At 34.9% G+C, this 17,205-nt stretch overlaps 1 protein-coding gene across 3 annotated transcripts in view; it reads left to right on the top strand.

Annotated features, from left to right (window-relative positions):
• Positions 1 to 17,205, top strand: part of TfIIB (transcription factor IIB) — a 133,979-nt gene that overhangs the window by 12,607 nt on the left and 104,167 nt on the right. For all 3 annotated transcript variants that reach the window (XM_089102781.1, XM_089102783.1, XM_089102782.1), the window contains exons 2-3: positions 12,897 to 12,946; positions 16,991 to 17,104. In XM_089102781.1, the coding sequence (XP_088958907.1) occupies positions 12,936 to 12,946; positions 16,991 to 17,104 (125 nt within the window). In that variant the 5' untranslated portion in view covers positions 12,897 to 12,935. The remainder of the gene's footprint in view (positions 1 to 12,896; positions 12,947 to 16,990; positions 17,105 to 17,205) is intronic.

The following is a 17,205-nucleotide window of genomic DNA, read 5'->3' as shown; positions in this document are numbered from 1 at the left end:
TTCAATTTTTCTGGATTGCCAAAGAAAAGTGGGGCCTTTCCCAAAAAGAGGACTTTTACCCTAGTCTATGTCCAAAAGATGATTTCTAGTTGTATAAACATGTAGAAATGATAAACATAGCAGTGGCAATAATTTGTGATGATGATTAGCCTACACATAAACAAAGCAATAGGCCTAAACTATAGGATAAACAAGTTCCCACAAAAAGTAGCATGTAAAGTTCATGACAATGATGCCCTACTGATGCTCTTAGGCTATCACTAGGGTAAGATACCCAGTTTTTGGCCAGCTAGTCTACTCTGTAGCTGTTAAATCATTGTAACATCTCAATCATACCACCTAGAAATTAGACTGTTTCACCATTGGATGTGTCAATATCTTTTTAACAAATGTATGATTAGCTTGGATATTTTAACCATGTACAAAACTCACAATTTCAAATATACTGATAGACAACAGTAGAGTCTAATCTTGGCATCACATTTAAAACTTGAGCCTAATCTTACAAATGCTGTCTAATCTTTGACACAGAATCTTAAAGTCCAAACAATATATCCAGTCAACCTTGGATAGACTTAATCTAAGACAAGTGCCAATCCATAAGTTAATCCAGTCTGCACAGTCAACCTTGGATAGACTTAATCTAAGACAAGTGCCAATCCATAAGTTAATCCAGTTGACACAGTCAACCTTGGATGGGCTCAATCTAAGACAAGTGCCAATCCATAAGTTAATCCAGTCCACACAGTCAACCTTCATTGGACTTAATCTAAGACAAGTGCCAATTCATAAGTTAATCCAATCCACACAGTCAACCTTGGACAGACTTAATCTAAGGCAAGTGGTGTGAAACAAAATAATTGTCTTTACACAAGAAATCCCAAAACTCAGAGAACTGTTTTCAGGAATGAATATACCTAAGATAAAGCCAGAGGGCAAAACATGTTTTCATTTTGATGTCCTTGGTAGTTTAAGTGCATTTCTGTAATCAGGATTTATTGTTGACTATCAGAGCATTTAAAATTGCTAGTGTTATAGATGGTTTAAATAATTCTGCTGATTGCATACCTATGAAAGAAAATTTAGACAATTTCAGTGCTAAAACAGGCCACTTTCTAAGTGGTATAATAGAGATTTTATAGTTATCTAACTGTTGAAGTTTCTATATGCTGTCCAACTACAGGGCACCTAACCTTAAAATATGTGTCTGTGATTTGGCTGTACTATTGAATATAAGTGCATTTAAAATAGTTACTATAGTATATGGTTGAAATAATTCAAGCCAATTGCATATTCATTAAGAAAATTTAGACATATAGCCTATTATAGCCAAACAATGCAATTTTTAGGTGGCACTAACAGTGATTTGAGTGCTGAAATGTGGATTAGGTGTTTGACTACTAGGTATTTCACCCTAGTTTCCATAATATATTAGGGTTTTCTTCAAACAATCCCCTGGTCTGACAAGGTAATAAAATAAATGAAAGAAAATAAAATTACTGACACAACAACCACTGAAATCTGAACCTGCCAAAATCTCAGCCCCAGTTGGTAAATGCTTTAATTTTTCAAATCAATTTCTAACTTAGCTGAAAAAAAATTAATGAAATGATAGAGCTATATTAGGAGAAAGGTAAAATGGTTTGGACACAATCTGCAGATGAAGGATGATAGGTTGCCTACAATCATCCTTGTCAGGGAACTTTGTAAGGCCAAAAGAAAAGCTGGCTGCCACCAAATGGAGTGGGAGGATGTCATAAGGGAAGTTGGAACTTCTTGTTGGAGGATGTAAAGAGGGAGGCTTTGAATATATTGGGATGGAGGAGGAGTGTGTGTAGCTGTGTTGGCCTCAGGCAGCTTGGTGCTGCAATGAGTTGTTAGTAGTAGTAGTAGATGATAATACTGACATAATGTCTAGCTCTATCTTGATAATGTTTGGTAATTACTATGTTTTGCCAGCTGAAAACAATGGGTGATTCAATAGAAACTGTAGCAGTGATTTACTGGGAAACAGGTTAGCCGAATATTAGGGGTCAGTTTGATGATAAATTTTGAACACAAAAGAAAAATGGTATATTTAGATTTCTTACATTACATTGATTGGTAGAAGGTGAACCCATAACTTTGAGCCCTCAAAGGAATTATCAAGTTAATACCTTAGATTTTATTTTTTGCTTCAAGAAATGGGTCAAACTAAGTGGTTAAAAACCTACCATTCAATTTTAAATAAATTATTTTCAAGTTATGTGTTCCAAAGGCATTAATTTATTACAGTCTAACTCAATAAACTTAACAATTAATAAATCTTACAACTTGAGAATTTTTATCGTTTTTCTACTTATGCTATACACATTTTTTGACTGCTAAACTTTTTGGTAACATTGTAATAGCAAGCAGAAGAAGTAAGTGAGAAATTACAGATTGTTTTTCTTCTATAAGAATTATTGAAAATGAGCTAAATTACACACTGCTTCAATTGACAAAAAAATATATATACTAAATGTAAAAAGGAAACATATCTTTGGTGATCCAGTAGCATCAAAAAAATCATCAGAGACTCAAACCCACCAGCAATCATCCTCATCAGAGGCTATTCTTCAGCTAGCTTTAGCCTCAATGGCTCTGACTCAGATTGTATAGTTGTGCAGTCTGGACAAAAAAAAATAGTGAAATCACTCTTCAGACAGATTATGTTCACCTGCAGTTGCTTATACTTGTTGAATCTAGCCTTATATATCTCTGGATGAGAGGGATTACAGTTTCTCTGTCTCTTCTCTGAGTCCCACCACCTTCTAGAAGAGGGATTGTGATTTTTATTTTTGTTCAAGCTCAATCATTGTATTTCAAGTTCAATCAAGCTTGAAATACTAGACCTAATAAAGAGAAAGTAGCCCAGGATGCTTGTTTAAACATAAAATTTTTATTATTATTGAATATAGATTATTACTAGAAGATAACTAATAGGCCCTTTTCAACCAGAGCAACAAACCTTAGAAATAACTTGATGTTATTTGATAAACATTAAACGGAAAAATAATTTTGAACTAAATAGAATTTAAGATTTTTTTTAAGCAATTGGATAGAATTACATTTATCAATGAGATCCTTGTGAGCATCCCAGCACTAAGCTATTAACACAGGCAGAGTGACTTTAGATCTCTCACTATGATATTTGTCAATTTAGTTACTCTTTTTTGCAGAGTGATATACTTATGTAAATCCTGTGATTGGGAGAATAAATCTTAATTAAGGCAGTATTTTCTTAATGCCATATTTGAATTTGAAAAGAATTGCTCAAAAAATAAATTGTTGAAAAACTGGAACTATATCTTAATAAATACGGGTATATAAATATACTGTAGAATACTTATTTGGAAGTGCTATAGGGGATGGAATAAAGATTAAGCATTCTCAGTGCTTCATAATTATAAAATCTGAATTGGCTTCATATAGATCTTAAATGTAGATAAATATACTAGCAAAATAGTTGATATTAGGATGAATCAGAGTAAAATAAAAGCTTTGTATTGCAGAGTATGGCAAGTGTGTTTGAAAGATTAGCTTTGATCAATTACAAGCTCAAGGTACTTCATTGTATCTACTTGAGATATTGATAATATATATTTTGGAGAAGTAATTCAAATAGTGCAAGGGCAATCATTTGACTTTCTACTGTAAATTATGAATTATTTTTTGATAAATTCAAAGCAATAAAATTTAATGAATTCCAAATATTAGAAAATGTATTTACCATTGTTGTTCACCAACATTTTATCACTGCTGTCAAACATTGACTGCAAACATTCCCTCTTCATAGAAGAAAATTCCTAGTTTGTTCTTTGAGAAAAAATTCTCTTACCATTAAAGGAGTACTATCTGTTGTATGCCAATTGCCAATTAGTATTGATGTTGACAGGTTCCAAGATGACTGGCACTTGATCCAGTTGGAAGATGAAAAGACCTACATGGCCAACAAGTTGATGGCTATTGAACCAATCTCCTCACTTGTACAAGGATGAGAGTTATCCTAGTTTGCCCTGTGTCATGCATGCTAGTCTGATTGTTTCACATGGAAGTGCAAATGTGGAACATGGTTTCTTCAAATCAAATTTACACTAAACCAGCATCAGACATCAATGTTGGAAAGAAGTTACATTGCCAAATTGACCATCAAAGTTGCATGGAAGCTGCACAGTGGGGAATTGTATCCCAACGGCTCTGAGATTATTTCCTATGTAAGGTGTGTCCAATTGGTGTATAAAAAAATATCTTGAAAGTGTTGCTGCTGAGAAATCTCCAGAGATGAAAGAAGAAGCGAGAACATAGCTTGAAGAAGAAGAGCATTATACATTGAAAGAAAACCTTGAAAAGTATTGGGAAATAATCATATCAGCAACCTTATAAGAAAATCGAAATATATTTTCTTGTGATTATTATCACTCCTAATCAGCAGTTGTACCAAACCTATCCTGCTCAAGTCATCCTCAGGGCTATAGCCTACTGTGGTGTTTATCCTCCCCATAGTATAGTGCAGACGGTTTGATATCATCTATTTTCCCTTCTTATTTTAGTTTTATATTTGTGTTTAAAGCTTTTTCCAATAGGCAATGTTCAGAAGTCCTCCAAAAAAAACGTCCCCCCAGATCCCAAATCAAATTCCATAGTGAAAGATACCCATCCTGGCTGGTCAAGGATGTAGGGGTAGCTGTTGCTACCCCTCCAAACCTAAATACATATTTTAACCCCAAAAGTGCCAAATTTTCCACAATTGACCTACAAATTGTGTCTTAAAATTTTTTGAACAAAATTTACATAAATAAAATTGATAGTCTGTGTACAGACCACTTTGCTATAGTTTGCTCCCTAAATGAACCTGCTGAAACTTCATCTCATACCTCCAAATATATCAACGCTAAAGCAAATTGGTCTATTTTCCAAAATAAGCTAAATGATGAAATTACAAGTTTCACCCAAAGTTCATGCATTTCTAACATAACAGTTGACACACATGCTGAAGCCTTGACATCTTTACTAATAAATACAGCTAATCATACTATCCCCAGGACAACACCTAAGAAAACATTCCCTAAACAAATTCCTAAAGCATGGTGGACAAATGAGTGCCTAAATAAATGGAAGATAAAAAAGGCAGCTAGGACAGAATTCATAAAAAAACCAACACCTACTACATATTTAAAAAAATTACAAGCAGAATATAATCTAAAAAGGACTATAATAGATGCTAAAAATAAATACTGGAATAATTTTGCAAATAATCTCTCCAGAGAAACGCATGAGCCAATTATACATAAAGTCATAAGCCACATCTGTGGGAAAAAGACTTCTCCAAACCCACTCCTGTATGAGCTTATACATATTAATACCCATTATGACAATGATATTGAAAAGGCTAACCTATTTGCAACTCTTTTTGTTAATAAGCTAACATCAAACAATCACAGCAATCTGTCCACAATTCCTATGAACCCTAGTTACCAACCACGCCCAGGATCCGAGTACATAACTAATCCATTTTCAATCCAGGAATTGAATAATGCAATACATCATATTAGGTCCAAAACTAGCAGCAGCTATGACAATATACACCCTACATGGATAAAGAATCTCACACCTTCATACAAACAAGAACTGCTAAATTGTTATAATCACGCTTGGGCATCGTCTAGGTTCCCCAATATTAATCCTATCCTTTCCCCCTTTCCCAATAAGTATCTTTCTAAAATTTATCATAGAATTCGTTCTGGAATAAATGGACTAAATTTCCTTGCATTCTCATATAAGCTTTCTATTTCAAGTGGTTCAATTCCCCTGTCCCCTCTTTGCAGGCATTGTAATATGAATAATGAAACAATTGACCATTGCCTATTTGAATGTAATATGCTGACGTCTGCACAACATACCTTGCTTTGTAAACTGTTAAAATACTTCAAACACCACAAAATCCCACTATCAGCCAAGAGCCTAGCCAACTATACCTGCACACAGATCATAGAAATCGACATCTATCATCTTATATTTGAACTCCTAGAGTTGAAAGATCTGCTGACATATATCTGAATATATGTAATAAATATGAGTCAATCAAGCCAGTAGCTCTGTAGCCCACAGAGTGAAGCAAAAGGAAAAGGGCTAAATAGTTTTACTGAAAAGCCCGCTTGCTGTTAAATAGAAGAAGAAGAAGAAGAAGTAAACAAAATGGTAATTTAACTGTTAATGGTAATTTAATGGTAATTTAACTGTCAGCAACAGCAACAGCAACCGTACAAGAAAATCGAAATATATTTTCTTGATTATTATCGCTTCTAACCAGTAGTTGTACCAAACCTATCCTGCTCAAGTCATCCTCAGGGCTATACTGTGGTGTTTATCCTTCCCATAGTATAGTGCAGACGGTTTGATATCATCTATTTTCCCTTCTTATTTTAGTTTTATATTTGTGTTTAAAGCTTTTTCCAATAGGCAATGTTCAGAAGTCCTCCAAAAAAAAACGTCCCCCCAGATCTCAAATCAAATTCCATAGTAAAAGATACCCATCCTGGCTGGTCAAGCACATTATCTGAAAGTTCTAATGATGGCTCCGATTCGGAGAATAGGACAATGATAACTGTAGGTCCTAATGCAACCATAAATGATGATAATGGGTTTCAAGAGGTCCTCTCTAGAAGCTCTAAAAAAAGGAAAAAAATCTCCCCAATTAAAAGCATTTCCCCTCTCCCTGCCCAAGATCCTCCCTCCAAAAACTTACGAATTTACCTTAAAATTACTCCCACTACCCCCTTTGAAATAAAATTGATCACTGCAATAAGAGTTGCAATTTTTAAATTGCTAAAATCAATGTTCTCTCTTAACATTAACCGTGATGGATCTCTGCTTATAGCTGTAGAAGATCAGAAATCAGCAGATACAATAATTAACCTTAAATCCCTTCTGAATATCCCAATTATTGCATCTAATTGGAACCCAAAACAATCACCAACAAAAATTGTAGTTTATAATGTTCCCCCAGAGATATCTACTCAGGAGTTAAAAGAAGGCCTCTCAGATAGGGCTGGAAACACAATCCCAGTTGAGGATGTTACCCAACTTGGAAAACCTAACTCTACTGGCCTAAAAACTAGTAGATCCTTCTTATTCACACTAAAGGATAAAATTGATATCCCAGAAAAATTATTCCTATTTGGGCAAATCAAACCACACAAGGAATACAAACCTAAGCCTATTCAGTGTCAGAAGTGTTTCAAACTGGGACACACGACAAACAAATGCAATGAAATTCTCCAAGAGTGTAGTAATTGTAAATCTTTCCATCCCAAAGAGCTGACAACTTGCAAAAACACCCAGCCTACATGCATCAATTGCAAAGGTCCACATGAATCTACAAATAAATCATTATGCCCTGCATACAAGAAAAGAGCTCTAACACTCCAAATATCAACAGAGAAGGCCATCCCATACCCCTTTGCAGCAATGGAAGCAAATGCTGCCCAACAAGACCAAATAAAGCCTGTAATGAAACCAACCAAAACCCCCAACTCAAATGCCCCAAATGCATCAAGCACACCATATAAAACAACATCTTCTAAGCCCCCTAGCTCAAATCACTATCAGAAGGAATCACCAAGCCAGCAATCCTTGTTTTCCGGTTAGATGAGGCCAGCCTGGCCCTACATCCCAAGAAGAAACAAACCAGAAACACTACCAGGAATCAATCCCTTAACCAACAAACAGGATGCACTACCAAAAATGCAATCCCCAAATATATGCTTATTCATTCTAAACTGTAATGCAGTTCAGGTCATGAACATACATCAACTACAGAAAATAAAAATTATTGCAGAATTGGCAAAAATCTACATCCCAGATGATATGCTCATTCAAGCAAAAAAAGATCTTGCTTTACTTTTAACAAAGCTGAACATTGATACACCGTCATATGAAGAATAAATCAACAACACAACATTTATCAATACTCCAATGGAATGTAAGATCACTCACAGAAAATAAGCTAAATGAACTAATATCATTTATGAATAATAATTCCATTAATATTGCTTGCCTCCAGGAAACTCATTTAACCCAAAATCAACAAATTAAGTCTCTGGGATATACTATCCTGAGAAAGGATAGATCTTCAGAGAGAAAAGGAGGTGGGGTAGCTTTATTAGTTAATAATAATATAAAATTTTGTGGCATCAATTTTCCTGATTTTGAAAATGATGTTGATGTAATTGGTATAAGTGTTTGGCTGAATAATTTAAAAACCTACATAATAAGCTTGTAGAACCCTACTGGCCACACTTCAGAGGCCAAGGATTTCTTTAATTATATAAATAATTCTAATATGTTAAAAAACATCATTATTTGTGGTGATTTCAATGCCCACAGCCTTTTGTGGGGGAATAAACCAGCAAATAAAGCTGGTAAATTTATTGAGCATATGACTTCAAATAATAATGAATTAGCTGTTGCTACCCCTCCAAACCTAAATACATATTTTAACCCCAAAAGTGCCAAATTTTCCACAATTGACCTACAAATTGTGTCTTAAAATTTTTTGAACAAAATTTACATAAATAAAATTGATAGTCTGTGTACAGACCACTTTGCTATAGTTTGCTCCCTAAATGAACCTGCTGAAACTTCATCTCATACCTCCAAATTTATCAACGCTAAAGCAAATTGGTCTATGTTCCAAAATAAGCTAAATGATGAAATTACAAGTTTCACCCAAAGTTCATGCATTTCTAACACAACAGTTGACACACATGCTGAAGCCTTGACATCTTTACTAATAAATACAGCTAATCATGCTATCCCCAGGACAACACCTAAGAAAACATTCCCTAAACAAATTCCTAAAGCATGGTGGACAAATGAGTGCCTAAATAAATGGAAGATAAAAAAGGCAGATAGGACAGAATTCATAAAAAAACCAACACCTACTACATATTTTAAAAAATTACAAGCAGAATCTAATCTAAAAAGGACTATTATAGATGCTAAATATAAATACTGGACTAATTTTGCAAATAATCTCTCCAGAGAAACGCATGAGCCAATTATACATAAAGTCATAAGCCACATTTGTGGGAAAAAGACTTCTCCCAACCCACTCCTGTATTAGCTTATACATAATAATACCCATTATGACAATGATATTGAAAAGGCTAACCTATTTGCAACTCTTTTTGTTAATAAGCTAACATCAAACAATCAAAGCAATCTGTCCACAATTCCTATGAACCCTAGTTACCAACCACGCCCAGGATCCGAGTACATAACTAATCCATTTTCAATCCAGGAATTGAATAATGCAATACATCATATTAGGTCCAAAACTAGCAGCAGCTATGACAATATACACCCTACATGGATAAAGAATCTCACACCTTCATACAAACAAGAACTGCTAAATTGTTATAATCACGCTTGGGCATCGTCTAGGTTCCCCAATATTAATCCTATCCTTTCCCCCTTTCCCAATAAGTATCTTTCTAAAATTTATCATAGAATTAGTTCTGGAACAAATGGACTAAATTTCCTTGCATTCTCATATAAGTTTTCTATTTCAAGTGGTTCAATTCCCCTGTCCCCTCTTTGCAGGCATTGTAATATGAATAATGAAACAATTGACCATTGCCTATTTGAATGTAATATGCTGACGTCTGCACAACATACCTTGCTTTGTAAACTGTTAAAATACTTCAAACACCACAAAATCCCACTATCAGCCAAGAGCCTAGCCAACTATACTTGCACACAGAGCATAAAAATCGACATCTATCATCTTATATTTGAACTCCTAGAGTCGAAAGATCTGCTGAAAGATATCTGAATATATGTAATAAATATGAGGCAATGAAGCCAGTAGCTCTGTAGCCCACAGAGTGAAGCAAAAGGAAAAGGGCTAAATAGTTTTACTGAAAAGCCCGCTTGCTGTTAAATAGAAGAAGAAGAAGAAGAAGTAAACAAAATGGTAATTTAACTGGAATAGAATTCGTTCTGGAACAAATGGACTAAATTTCCTTGCATTCTCATATAAGATTTCTAATTCAAGTGGTTCAATTCCCCTGTCCCCTCTTTGCAGGCATTGTAATATGAATAATGAAACAATTGACCATTGCCTATTTGAATGTAATATGCTGACGTCTGCACAACATACCTTGCTTTGTAAACTGTTAAAATACTTCAAACACCACAAAATCCCACTATCAGTCAAGAGCCTAGCCAACTATACCTGCACACAGAGCATAGAAATCGACATCTATCATCTTATATTTGAACTCCTAGAGTCGAAAGATCTGCTGAAAGATATCTGAATATATCTAATAAATATGAGGCAATGAAGCCAGTAGCTCTGTAGCCCACAGAGTGAAGCAGAAGGAAAAGGGCTAAATAGTTTTACTGAAAAGCCCGCCTGCTGTTAAATAGAGGAGGAGGAGGAGTGTTAAATAGAAGAAGAATTTAACTGATACTAATTTGCTGATACGGTAAAATGGTAATTTAACTGATATTTATAGCTCTGTAGCCCACAGAGTGAAGGAAAAGGAAAAGGGCTAAATAGTGTTACTGAAAAGCCCGCCTGCTGTTAAATAGAAGAAGAAGAAGAAAAGAGAAATAATCTATAGTTGCATTGGAAATTGATGTGGATAAAGAGAAAGAAGATCAGTCAGTACAGGAATGGTTTCAGACAATCTTTTGGAAAAAGCAGCCAGAAGACTAGATAACACTTGAGTCAAAGAATTTGGTTTTGGTACAGGTAGTAAAGGCTAAGTTTGATGCTTTAAAAGCTCAACATGAAAAGGACAAAGGCTTTAAGACAGCTGTTCAGGAGGTTATACCAACTGTCAGAAAAGAAAGTAGGAGTTGATCTTGTGTGTTTTGAAAAAAAAGCAAAAAAAAACTTAATTCTTTGGTTTATCTACTTTTCCTTTTTATGTGTCATTTTCTCTTTTTTATTCTGTATTCAAAGCAGCTATGTTGAGGTAAATGTGCAAAGTAAATGAACAGTGCTGGGTATCCCGTTTTTTTCCAGGTATTTGCATAAAATTGGTCCCTGTCTTGTCCCTTTTTCTGCCCTCAAAAGTCTCTACTTTCAGTCCATTTTGTCTATACAACCCCTACTTTAGAATACAGGACTTAAAAGTATCAACTTGAAATAGCTTTTAGAATTGAATGGTAAGTTTTATTTAGGCTAGTAGTAAGAGCTAAAGAAAGGAAAAAAAGTGACATTTTAAGGACTCAATGTGGAATTTGTGAAGGAAGTAATTAGTATATTTGGAAAGAGTATTTATATCCTTTGAGTGTTGAGCTCACATTCTACCTAACTAAGTAATACAAAACACGGGAAGTTTACCCAACAAATTAACTACAGAATTATATCAAGTTTAAGGATCCATTGAGCATAAATAAGGTGCTTAGCATAAATGAGTTTATTTAACAACGGCAATTGTTATTGTATTAACAATCATTGAGATGGAGGAAGAGCGTTCTTAGCTGTGGTGGCATGGTTCTGTGATGAGTTGTTAGTAGTAGTAGTAATTAAGTAGTATTTGGCATTTAGTAGTATTAAGTAGTAGTAGCAATTAGTAATGGATTTTAATGGGCAACCTAGTGGTTTGTTAAATCTTTCTAGGTCTACAATGAAAGAATGGTTAGATCCTGTTTTATGGATAAGGGATTTTGGCAGCCAAATTTGGGCAAATAATTGTAGAATGTTCTCACATGGGTTGGGAAGACGAAGTACACGCAAATACAGTTCCAAACTCTGTTTGCAGTCTGACAATAGCTGTGTATTGTCCTCTATTCGGCTTTGGGGTTTGCAATCATAATTTGCAGTCTTGTGGCCTTTCCTGCAGGGCCCAAAGTATGGGCACACGACTTAAGAGCTGATTGAACAATGACACCCAAATCTACTTCATGTCAATTATTGTTAAAAAAATTTGCAGATTGCGCTGCAAGTTGTATAGTAATTGTGCTTCAGAGTATGTGACCCAATGTGTAACTCGTATTTTCAGGTGTTGAATTCTGGTTTTCTGCCCTGAGCCCAGAATTTAGGAGAGTCAAGGTCATAATTGATACTGCTATGTTTCAAGGGCTACAAAATGGATTGTTAATAAACCTGCAGCAATTATTTCACATAGATTTTTAATCAGTTGATTATTTTGAAGACCACCTTTCTGGCCATGCTTATAAATAAGTGTGATGCCAGTAAATGTTTTTTTTGTCATATAGCATCAATTACATGGTTTTAATAGATTGTTTGCAAATAAAGACTATTTGAGCAACAAAATATCACAAATTTCTTTAAACCAGGGCAAATACCATCAGGCTGTTCACCTTATTTTTTTTATTTTTGCAAGCAACTGTTTTCAAATTTTCCAAAGAAATACACTAGTTTATTTACCACAAATTTTTTCTTTTCAAATGAAGTTTGCTGGAAAAGTAAGACCCTTCTTCCTAATATCTGCAAAGATATTCCTAATGTCTTCTTCCTAATATATTGTCTGCAAAGAGCTCTTCCAGAAAAGACAAAAATATGTCTATTTCAATTTAAAACCTTAAGTGTGAAAAGGGGAGCAACTGATATTCGCAAACTATATCTTAATATGAAGAACTAGCCAAAGAACTTGTCAGAAAACAAGCATAAACAAATAATAGATACATGTAGCATGTAGCCTTTTGTTGGCATGGGTACCAAGTGACTCTGATTGCATAATGGAGATTTTGGTAGGAAGTAAGTTGCTTAGTAGGGAGGTTTACCTGAGTAGGCTTGCTTAAGGCAGGCTACCTCTTGCATATTGCCACATAGCTGTATTCAGATTAGTGTTTGAGTTTCAAATACATTTCTTTTTAATTTGATTTTTGTTTTCCAGGTTCACTACAAGCAGTATACCTTGACTGACTGATTGATCATGGCTGATAGGTTTGTAAATGTCTATATACTCTCTAATTTAGCAAACTTTTTAATCTTATTGTTGAAACAAAATTTTGTCAAATATATCTTTGGCCTAAAAATTTACTTCTTCATTTTTGAACCCTCCCTTGGAAGCATCCTCAGATGCCCCTTCCTCCCAAGTTTGAATCTGCTTGCATCCATAATCGAAAATATGATAATTTATTGATTACTAGCATGCTATCTTTTTACTCACACTGTCTTATCAGCATGCTACATTTTGCTAAGGGTTTCTTAGGGAAAAAGGCTAGGATTTTTGAAATTATGGAGGGTTTTGGTAGGTGATGACATCAGTTTGGTAGATGAGACTTGATGGGGAGGAAGAGGTAATGTCAAACTTGCTATATTGGGACCCAAAGCTGATCTGATCTCTTTAGGTATAGGGGAGGGGGAGGGAATGCATTATTATATTTGGGACATCCAACTAAATGGGTTTTAGATTCCAACAAAATGTGCTTTGAGGTGAGAGCAAATGGCAGGATATAGTCTTGTAGTGTCTGAAAATGATCTGAACTATGTAGAGGGAGGGGTTCCTAAATTTTGTCATCAGGATATTTACCAGAAGAGGTTGATCATTTATAACCAAACTTGATGAAAATCAGCAACTTCATCAGTTTATCTGCTTGGTACCTGGGACCAATTTATTTATTTATTTATTTTTTTTTGGGGGGGGGGGGTAATTTTAGTAATTGTACTACTTCAAGCAGGAGATGTTTGATCTCAAACAAGCATGGCGAAAGTAACTGTTAATGTCATAGTTAGGCCTTTTCAGAGTCTAGGAGCAAGGGGGAGGGGCAGTTTTTTGGTAAAACTTGGTAAGAAGATAATTTTTAGACCAAACTGCTTTTCCCTTATGAGAATTAAAGAAAATTTAAGAGAGAAAAACGGGTTTAATTTGAATCAAGCAGTGAACAAAACGAACTAAAAACAAACACAAAAAATTAATTAATAAAAATTCTGAATATTTCAGCTCCACATCCAGGAGTCTTTATCAATGGAAAAGAAAAGGAAAAAATTCTATACAAATATTTCTAGATATTTCTGTTCTGTGTACAGTTAAGCAGTATTGAGGAACTTTTGATTAGTGAGTTTGATTTACTTGTTTGTCTTTTGTTCCTTTTTTTCTCTCTTTCTTACTGTGCTGTTTTTTGTGTTTTTTTTTTAATGATTTTAGCTATTTTTGTTTTCTCTCTTTTTTTTTATTTTCTGTTTCATTGACAAAGGCTCTCGTATGTGGAGTTGAAATATTTGGAATTTTATTAATTAATGTTTTTTGTTGTGTTTCTTTTTAGTACGTTTTGTTTACTGCTTGATCTAAATTAAACCCACTTTTCTCTTTTAAATTTTCTTTAATTCTCAGAAACATGGAAAGAAGTAAGAGTATGCTCTTAGGTGTGACCCTTTATGATTAGAAGCTAATTTGAATTTTATGTGAATTAGAATGTGACAGAATCTTTTTTTTTATCAGCCTAATTATTAGACATGCCTGTAGAGCTGATACAAAACGTCCTTTCGGCAGCCAAGGCTATGATATTGGTCGTCTATACTTGCCTGGAACTATGAGCAAAAAACTGCATTCTTGGTAACTGAATACAGAACAACAGTCTATGGAATCTCAATTGTAGGCTATATTAGACTGTAGGCTATATATAGACGAACAGGTATACTATACCTGTTCGTCGCGGAGTAAGGCAAGGCGCCCTTACATCCCCAATTGCGTTTAACAACTGTATTCTTGACGCACAATCTCAAGCAGTTTCTTCTTGTATTCTAAAAGGGATAGATGTGTCTCTTATTGCTTATGCGGACGATGTCTTTAATCCCAGCCGAACGGTACGGGCGTTTGACAAAATTTCTTCCATTATGAGTCGAGAATATACAAAGATAAATCTAAAATTTAGCACTGAAAAGTCAGAAGTAGTACTATTTAACTGGGGCCCAGTTCCCGAAGGATTTAATATTGATCTTAATGGAGTACTGGTTGCTTCTAAATTTGAAATGAATTATCTTGGCCTCCCAATCGGTAACTCCCTTAAAGCAACTAAAAAGCTTCTCATTCACCATTTCCAGCGCCGGACGTTCAGTGCCTACGGCGGCATAGTTTCCAATAAACTTCGTTTTAATCACCAGCTGCTAGCTAAATTATGTAACTCATATGCGCTCCCGAATTTTTTATACCTTGCACCTTTTTGGCGTACCTTTTCGGCAACGGAATCAAAGCAACTCCAGCGAATTTATTACCGGTATGCTAAATATCTTCTTGGCCTCTCCCCCCCTGGGCAAGTAACTCTAGGGCCAATAGGAAACTCGGCCTAATTGACCCCGATGCTGTAATCGGCAGATGCAGTGCAGCTTAAAATAGGGGAATAAATGGACACCCATGATGTTCCCTATTAAAACGATAGGTCTTTGAATTTTACTGTTTTTGTTTTTGTTATGTAAGCCGTATCGTTGTTTGGTTTATTATTGTGCTTGTGTGCTTGTTCCATAAGTTTTATCATTGTTTCATTCGTGTTTGTCTATGTGCTTGTCACATTGGCTTGTGCTGTCATTTTCTGATTTATTACTACGCTTGTGCGATTGTTCTACGATTTTTTATTTCGTTTTATTTGTCATTATCCCTCTTTTCCTTTTGCTTTTGTTTTTTCTTTTCTTCTTCTTTTTCTTTTTTTTTATACTCCGTTAATCATTGTATTTCAACGGGTTATAAATAAATTCAATTCAATTAGTGGTGGCTAGTAGCCTGGAATTTAGTTACACCTTTAGAGGTCTGAGTCTCATCTGAAAGGCGCTGTTACTCGCGTTGCTCTGCAATTGCGACTCATGGACCTCAGTTGCTGCAGTAGTTCAAGGTGCCTTGGTATCAGACGTCTAGTTTTAGTCTTTTTATACCATTGTAGAACTGCAGCAACTTTTTTCAAACATGATGCCTTTGATACCGCGCGTATCGTCCCAGGCAATATACGTCACAACCTTAGTTTAATTGCTAGTGGTCGGACAAAAAAAAAAACAGGTTTTCCCATAGGCTTCTCGTGACGTGTACATCAGAATCGCGCGTGCGCAAAGGCAAAGTATGAATCTTGTGTGGTTTTAAATCTGTGTCACTTATTTTTAATGGAGAGTATAGCCTTTGTCAATCCTGTATTATATTCTCTCTACTGTGTTTTATACATATGCTGAATGATTTTATTGTTTTCATGGCTTTTGAAGGTTACCATCACAGTTAGTTAGAAACTGGAATTTCTAAAGAATTCCATTTACTTTGATAAAAAAGAAGAAAATTTGGTTGAATTTTATGGCAGCTGTGTCTAATTCTAAGATCTAAGATCATAATAAGGGTGTAGTTTTATTGTTTAAGTTGCGGAATTAAAGATGATGATTTTCTTTGTTTTTTACTTGAAAATAAATGGTTATCACTGTGCTCAACGTTGGCTGTAGCAATACGATTTTTGTATTAATTTGTGCTAAAAATAAAACTAAATAACAGCAATCAAAGTTGAAACTTCAACTTTGACTGCAATGGAGCACAAAACTCTTGGGTTTTCACAAGAGATTGTACACTTAATGCAAGACGAAGATCCAAATCCAAATTTTGAATTGAAAGATTGAATAAAATAAAAATGGAAGTTAGAATTTCCATCAAATTTGGCGAGAATCCCAGCGTTAGACTAGTATTAAAAAGAAATGGTTGAAAAAAGTCGAAGCAGCAACAGCTAGACATGAGCCACTGCAATGCAATTTTTGCATTGACCAGCACTGAAAATAAGGCAAAATCACTGCAGTCAAAGTTGAATCTTTGACTTTGGTTGCAATGAGGTACAAAACTTCTGAGTCTTATAAAGAAATACTATGCTGAATACAAGATGTAAATTTAAAAAAAAAAAAAAAGAAACCAAGGTTGAAACCTGCAATTTCTACCATGTTTGGTGATATTCCAGTATTAGTTTAGTTTTAAAAATATATAGTTGAAGAATAAGCTTAAGCAGCGCTAATCGACCGAATTTTTCTTTACAGGTTCATTCCACCCAATATTGTTACTTGTCCTCATCACCCATCGGCAGATTTGATTGAAGATTCTCACGCGGGCGATACTGTGTGCTCAGAATGTGGGCTAGTTGTGGGCGATAGGTTTGTTGCTTTTTCTCTTATCAATAGAGCTGAATATGCTTTAAGCCGTGAGTTGCTAGTCTCCATGGCAGAACTGCGAAAATCAGTTAAACGAGTCTAGG

The sequence above is a fragment of the Artemia sp. Qi Xiang Cuo genome, chromosome 16, assembly GCF_049724085.1.
Source record: "Artemia sp. Qi Xiang Cuo chromosome 16, ASM4972408v1, whole genome shotgun sequence".
Lineage (NCBI taxonomy): Eukaryota > Metazoa > Arthropoda > Branchiopoda > Anostraca > Artemiidae > Artemia > Artemia sp. Qi Xiang Cuo.
The sequence above is the reverse complement of the archived record's forward strand: the minus strand, read 5'-3'. Positions and strand labels throughout refer to the sequence as shown.